The following is a 7262-nucleotide window of genomic DNA, read 5'->3' on the forward strand; positions in this document are numbered from 1 at the left end:
ATAGGATACTTCACACTTGAAATATCTAGGGTGATGAAGTGACCCACCAGACTTGACCTTAGCAATAAAATTAACTAAAGTGACAGAAATTGAGTATTCACTTCTGTAACAAAAAATAATATTTATTCACATATAAAAAGAGAAAAGAAACCCAAAAACCATTGTCTGACAGACAATTTAAGTATTTGTTGCTTTAAATTACATTTTTTCAGGTAAAATAACTATTATGTGACAATAAAATGACACATTCAAAAACAAATTTAAACTAAAAAATATTTTTCAATAAGCGAGCAGCGTTTTTTGTAAGAAATATTTCTTGTTTGAATCTGTGTTCTTTCATTCAAACGCAACAGATGCTGAACTTAGTAGTTCACTTTTAATCACTGTAATAAAAACAGCAGCATTGCAAACAACAACAGTCCTGTTGTTGTTATGGCACAGGTTTAAAGGCCCAAAGTTGGCTTGGATAAGAAGGTACACAACTAGGCTGTTCGTGTGCACTTAAAAAGAAACCAGTGCATTCTTTAAAGGAGATTATCTGGGCGTTTTGCTCCTTTTCAGCCCCTTGTCGTTTATTCCTTATTGATAACCCAAACAAAATCAAAATGTGAGATTGAATTTATCAGTTATCCTTATTTTTTAAATTAAAATGTTTGTTTTCTACTCAGAACATTTGAGTCATTTTTTCGTTGATTGCAATATGTGTGTATGTTATGGCGGAGTGAGTACATGCTCCAAAAGACAATGCTTGTCTAGTTCAGCCACCATAGAAGAACAAAGACGATACACTGGTCTACCATGTAACTGCGCTGATCAGTTTGTTCCTGTCTGTGCACTCAACGGCAAAACATACCCAAGTGTATGTCTGGCAAGGTACAGTATTTAACAATTTCTTTACACTTCAAACCAATCAAATTACTATTGTCATGCATGAGAAAACATCAACATATAAATTTCCTTCGGATAAACATGTTGATAATGTAAACAATTTTAATTACAGTTTTCATTCATTGGTTAATTTAAAATTGTTTTGAAAATGTTTAGATGTATGGAATTCGAAGATGACCAACTCGAGTTTGGCATGTGCAGAAGTAAAGATCCCTGCTCCACTGCTTCTTGTGAGTCTGGGACGAGGTGTGTACCAAATCGACAAGTCTGTTTAAGTCTGGACTACACAGAGTGTCCACAGCATGAGTGTAGTGAGTATAATAATTAATTTTATACAGTAGTTGTTTCTATGTTTGACCTATTATATCAACTATTCCAGGCATGTCTGTTGTGTTATCATACAGAAAGAACCAGGTTCAATTCCCAAAATGAACAACTCCCTTTCCACTCAGCTGTAAATGGTTGAAAAATAGTAGGGAGGATAAAGTGGCGTACAGTACATGGAAAGGAACTGGCCACCATACCACATAATGCCATTGAAAACAGCTCATTGGGATTCAGAAAGAACACAGAACCTTACCAGTAAACATATTTTGTATGTATTATGCCTCCTTGTTTTGAAAAAAAAGGGGGATGGGGAGGAGCTCCCCCAAGACTAATTGTTCAGAGCATTGGTAGTCTGTCCCATTATATCTATTAATGTATATTGTTGTTTTTAGTTGCTGTTGACTGGAATTGTGATGATGAGGTCTTAACATCAGTTTGTGACACTGATGGTGAAACACATCTTAATCTATGCTCAATGTACAAAGCTGGTAAAACGTTTGCTTACAATGGAGACTGCAAGGTAAATTCTATAATACATATAAATGAATACAGTAGGACCGCTATTGATAGGCCTGAATAGTAGCTAGCTACAGTGTGTGTTACAACATTTCATGGGAGAGTGTCCCCTTAATAGTTTTTCCTTTGAATAGAAGTTCCCAAAAAGAATGGTTCACCCCAAGCACAACCCCTGGATCTGCCCCTGGTTGCAGATGTTTTAAATCTCAAAATCATTGTTGTTATTTTTTCTTACCAGAACCATTGTGATAATAGTAACACAATGGCAGTGTGTGGCCATAATGGCGAGACATATTCAAACGTCTGTGAGGCATGGAATGATCACACTACTGTAGACTACTATGGAGCCTGCCAGGCAGTCGGCATTCTGTCAGGTATAGTAGCAGTTTGTTCTATACATTGAATGTTCAAAAAGTTAAGAATTGCTAATATTATTCTCAATAAACATTTATTTCTTTGTTTTTAATTTCACTTTTTGGTTAATACCAATACAAACTATCATGTTTAAATAAATCTTTTGCTCAATTTTGAATTTTCTTTTCTTTGTAGATGGGGAAGGCAATTCTGAGTGTTTTGCAATGTATTGTCCACCACAGAATGTTCAGAATTGCTTAGGAGTTACACCCCCTGGTTCATGCTGCCCTATTTGTGGTGAGTAGTACAGTAGTAGTAAATTGAATTTGAACCCAGAACCATGTGATCGATAGCCAAGCATCTTAACCTCAAGGCTACCATTCTATTCTAACATTTTATTAAAATCGGTTACAAGTATAATTGTTAAAACATTGATAACCATCTTACTGTATATCTTCTATTAGGTGGTGAGATCCAAGTCCTGTTTAGTGAAACAATTGCAAATAAGATGTCAGAGGCTCTTAGTGGTGAACCAATTACTGTTAATGTCATACTCGCATTATTGAGGCCACATATCGCAGTGGTAAGTGACCATGTCACAATTATTCTCCTGTTTTACGTCACTAGAAGCGTAAAAGCTTATCTCATGAGGACCCATAATTTGAGTAGCCCACCAACCATTAACTCTCTCCAAAAATAGCTTTTGAAAAAGAAGGATGCAACAGAGCATGAATATCATACTGCATACATAGGTATAATTTTTTTCACAGACTCTGTCACCAGCCATGGAAATAATTCTTCTATGCTTCAACAGACTAATTCAAAATATCCTGAAAGAGCCAATGAAACGGGCAATGAAACTAGGCATGGAGGAATGGTTTAGGGGATACTTCTAATGTTGCCAATATCTGTCTCTATTTTTGTAATAATGATATTAATTTTGTTTCAAATCGTCATGTTTTTAGGCCGAGTGTGACATGTTTGGTCATATGAGCATTGAAGGAGATCTCATCTTACTTGTGGTTCCAATTACTGCAAACCCCACAGAGTTGCAGGTAATACAAACATGCAGCTTTCCTACTTTACAGGGTTTGTTGAAGGAATGCATTTCTAGAATATTTTGTTCATTGGCAAATAATAATTCTTTGTTTGTATGTTATTGTTAGCACGATAGCGCCTACAATTTTGAATTTAGCATTCTGAAGTTTTTGGTGTACAGAACATGCCTATCGAAATTCCAGAAAATTGGTTCATTAATAACTTCACAAAAAAGAAAAATTTGTATTCTTTTAACTAACCTGTATCTTTCATACCAGATATTAAATAGCATGTATTTTAATATGGACATGCATGGTTGCATCTACTAGGACTAATGACTGCAGTGATTATATAAAGAAACTATTTCTTTATTGAAATATTTTATAAATAAAATATTTCAATAAAGAAACTACTGTATGATTGTGGTCATATTAGTTCTAAGTCATATTATCATTAAATTATTCAACAAAAAATAACCGTCTTGTTTTTACTTCTAGATTGAAGCTTGCAACAGTGAGGCAGAAAAAATAGCGGCATTAATCAACACACAAAGCCCAACGCTATACTTCTACATCCATCTTACGCCGTTGATTGCTGCAAGAACAAGATTATCTACGCCAACGATTTCCAACAGCGCACCGACGTTGCACGCGACAAACTACCAAGTCTTATCATATCTTTTTGTATTATATTTTTTGAAAATAATGTATTTAAAATGTTTATCAAGGTAACAGCTGCTGCAGTACGTATATTTTGTATAAAAGATGGATTTTATTGTATGGACCGAATTCACATTAAATTGAAAATAATGTTTTCATTTTTTCTAAAGTAATTTTAATTTATTTTAAAAATTACAAACAATATTTGGAAAAAAGTATAAGTAAAAGCTGTATTTTATTCATTTTAAAAACAATTTGCCCAATATTTGATAGCACTTTTTGGAAAAATATAGTTTTTCAAAAGTTTTTTTTTTTTTTTTAAGTCTGGTTTTGTAAGTAGAGGCTGTATTTTACCACAATATTGTGTATAAGCAGAGCTCACAGTTCACAATGAACATGACATTTAGTTAATTAAAAAACATTAATCCCGTGACAATCCCGTCTACCCCATAAATTGCTCTGTACCTTGTGATTTTTTTTATTTATAAAAGACGAAATAAATGAAATGAATTAACCCCATCTTATTACTACAATTGCCTTTCTCTACTCCTTTGTTTTGGCGGGGCGGCGGGGAAAGGAAGGGGGTAGTTGGGGGTATCTTTCATTTCTATTGAATCTCATATTTAAAGCAACCTTAGAAAATTGAAGTAACATACTTCTAGGCCAAACAAGGATTTTTATTTTAAAATGTATGTTTTATAATTCCAAAAAGCTTTCATAATTGTAACATAGTGTAAATGTTTGAATTGTAAAATGTTTTACATATTGTATAAAATAGATTTTAACGTATCTAGAATTATATTATTATATATTTTATTGTAAAGCTTTATCTACACTATCAAACTAATTTGACAAAGATGACGGTGCCCAAATATGTTAGTGATAAGATCGTGTCCATGGGCACATCAGATTTTGTTTTCGCAAGTTTGATAGTGGAGACAGAGCTAAAGAGTTTTTTATAGTCATAGTTTTAAGATATTGAATGTTTTGCTTTTGTTCTGTGCTTGTTGTTATATTGTTTTACAAGGTGATATTATAAAATCTTGAATGAAGCCAGAATAACATGATTGAGGGTGGGAGGTGAGTGTTGGGGATTAGGTGGGGATGTGTAGGCCTATCGATCTCTTTCAAAATGTGATTTTTATCTAATATATAAAGTGGTAATGTGTTTGTTCAAGTCACACCGAGTTAATTTTACTTCATTACTTTTACTTAATTCTTTTTTCTTCTTACAAACATTGGCTGTATACTATGTTATAAAGCAAGCCCTCTTTAGTTTGTACACATTGTGGGTGGGGAATGATGATTTACATACCTATAAAATGTATCCGACATTGACATATTACTTCTTTGTTTAGTGATCATATCATGTGAAACAAAATGCATTCATTCCCAAACTTGTTTATACAGTATAAGTAAAGTAGAACAGGAAAATGTTTCGGAACTGGTTTCAGGAAATTGAAAAATAAACATTGACTGTTATTGACTTCTGTCTAACTAGTGTGATCACCTACATTCTGGCCAAAAATTATCATGTATTTTAATGCAGTGCAGTGATGGATGTAGCCACGAGAAATAAAGTGGTCCGTTTTTTGCAAGAAAGGGGAACAATCTCTGTTCAAGCCACTGGGTTGTCAAAGGCCTCTGTGAAAAAGTGGTTGAAACCTTACCAACCGCATTGGTGGCTCTGGCCCTCAATACTGTACAATAATACCCCTTTTACATTGCCTAGCAAAACCTGTTTACAAACTCTGGGGTGAATTAACACTGGTGTTTTGTATGGTGTGTATACACTCAAGAGTTTTTCTAGGTCTTGTGAAAGGAGTATAATAGTAACTTTCGAGAAATAGGTACAGCTCAAGGCTTAAGTGTTGAACTTGTTCTATCTTCTTCATTGTATGTTTCATGATTTAGAAGGAAGGTCTCGATTTGTGGAGGGGAGGTCTTCTGGTTTTGGGATCATTGAAATTTATGTATTTAATGAATTATGGATTATAAATATAAAAGGTATTAATTTTATTAAGATCCAATCAGTCTTTGCTAAGATAGTATATAAGAACTATCTGCTTATTATTATTATACAAATGATGAGAAATGGTTCTTAACTCAAATTAAAAATTTGATTCTAATAACATGCCTTGTTACATTTCAATTTAATGAATGGTGTAAGGATGAAAATATTGTCTACCTTGAATTCTGTTTCCAGATGTATCAAACTGTATGAATTATCAATATATAAACAATTGTGAATAAACATATTTCATTTTCATTTCATTTATTTATTTCACTTTACAAATATATAAATATAAAGTGGAGGAGCCTAAAAGAAAGCAAAGCTTGTGGTGAATAGGCTCCTCAAAACAAAACAAATAAAATATATATAATATAACACAATTAGAAACTCCAAAAAAACAACAATTAAACTAATATCTTTTCTCTAACACAAGTTTAACATGTTTAGAACTAAAAAAACAATATATTAAAAATATATTGATAAAGATTGATCATTTCATTGTACAAAATGTCTAATTGAAAGAAGAATATTGTACAGCTGACCCTATATGATGACTATGGACTAAAGTTTACTAAAATAATTTGGATATGCTCTGCTGCTGGCAGAAATGCCTATCATGAGTACAGGGATGAGTAAAAATGCGGTAAAATAAAGTGGTGAACTTAGTCATGTCCTCTGGTGATTGATCTGATATAGCCACTATTATACTTTCTCATGTCACTAATTCATCCTCTCTCTCATTTGTAGAAAAATATTTGTCACGGATGAATTTACATAATAATATTGTTATTAAATATATAAAATTCAACACCGGGAAAATATAATAAATTATAGTAGGCTACTGTGCCAGGGCCTAATATTCCATCAGTAAAAAAAGTACTGTACTGTATAGTATAGTGACAGGAACGCGTTGTTATTTTCATACTCCATGGTTATTTTGTTATTTCCATTTTTTAGATGATTTATTCTCAATAATTTTGATTCATTTTTCTTCAACTATTGCCACGTCAGACGTATATATATATATTATTATTATCATGTTACACTGATGAAGGGCTAGTGTTGCCCGAAAGCTCTGCTAGCTTTTCTGGCTGTTTACTTTATCGTTTTGATTTAGCTTTTCGCTTTTTTTTTTTGTATCTCCATTGAGATTCAGCCACTGATACCCACAGAATTGTAATTTTTTCAGTAACTTGCCTTTAGATTTATTATATTATAAATATTATTGGCATTTTATATGGTAATTAAAAAAAATACTGAACATCTTTAAACACCCACGACCCATGCGTGCACCACCACCCAACTCATCCTCAGCAGTGACGTCATGACACTTCATTGTGGAAAAATCCGTTCTTGTTGACTGCCCGAAAGTAAATATGTTTGGAATGTCTTTTGTGAGTCTGTAAGTTTGACAGCCAATCAAAACTGTTTATTAAAATATACTTGATTGTGGTTGGCTTTCTGTA

At 33.0% G+C, this 7262-nt stretch overlaps 1 protein-coding gene across 1 annotated transcript in view; it reads left to right on the forward strand.

The window, feature by feature from the left end:
• Positions 1-6042, forward strand: part of LOC140063692 (reversion-inducing cysteine-rich protein with Kazal motifs-like) — a 34107-nt gene extending 28065 nt beyond the window's left edge. Inside the window, exons 16-23 of the mRNA XM_072110160.1 lie at positions 669-873; positions 1045-1199; positions 1608-1735; positions 1970-2105; positions 2281-2382; positions 2550-2668; positions 3051-3140; positions 3621-6042. Of these exons, the coding sequence (XP_071966261.1) occupies positions 669-873; positions 1045-1199; positions 1608-1735; positions 1970-2105; positions 2281-2382; positions 2550-2668; positions 3051-3140; positions 3621-3854 (1169 nt within the window). The 3' untranslated portion in view covers positions 3855-6042. The remainder of the gene's footprint in view (positions 1-668; positions 874-1044; positions 1200-1607; positions 1736-1969; positions 2106-2280; positions 2383-2549; positions 2669-3050; positions 3141-3620) is intronic.
• The last annotated feature ends 1220 nt before the right edge of the window (positions 6043-7262 follow it).

This window comes from Antedon mediterranea, chromosome 1 (assembly GCF_964355755.1).
Source record: "Antedon mediterranea chromosome 1, ecAntMedi1.1, whole genome shotgun sequence".
NCBI lineage: Eukaryota > Metazoa > Echinodermata > Crinoidea > Comatulida > Antedonidae > Antedon > Antedon mediterranea.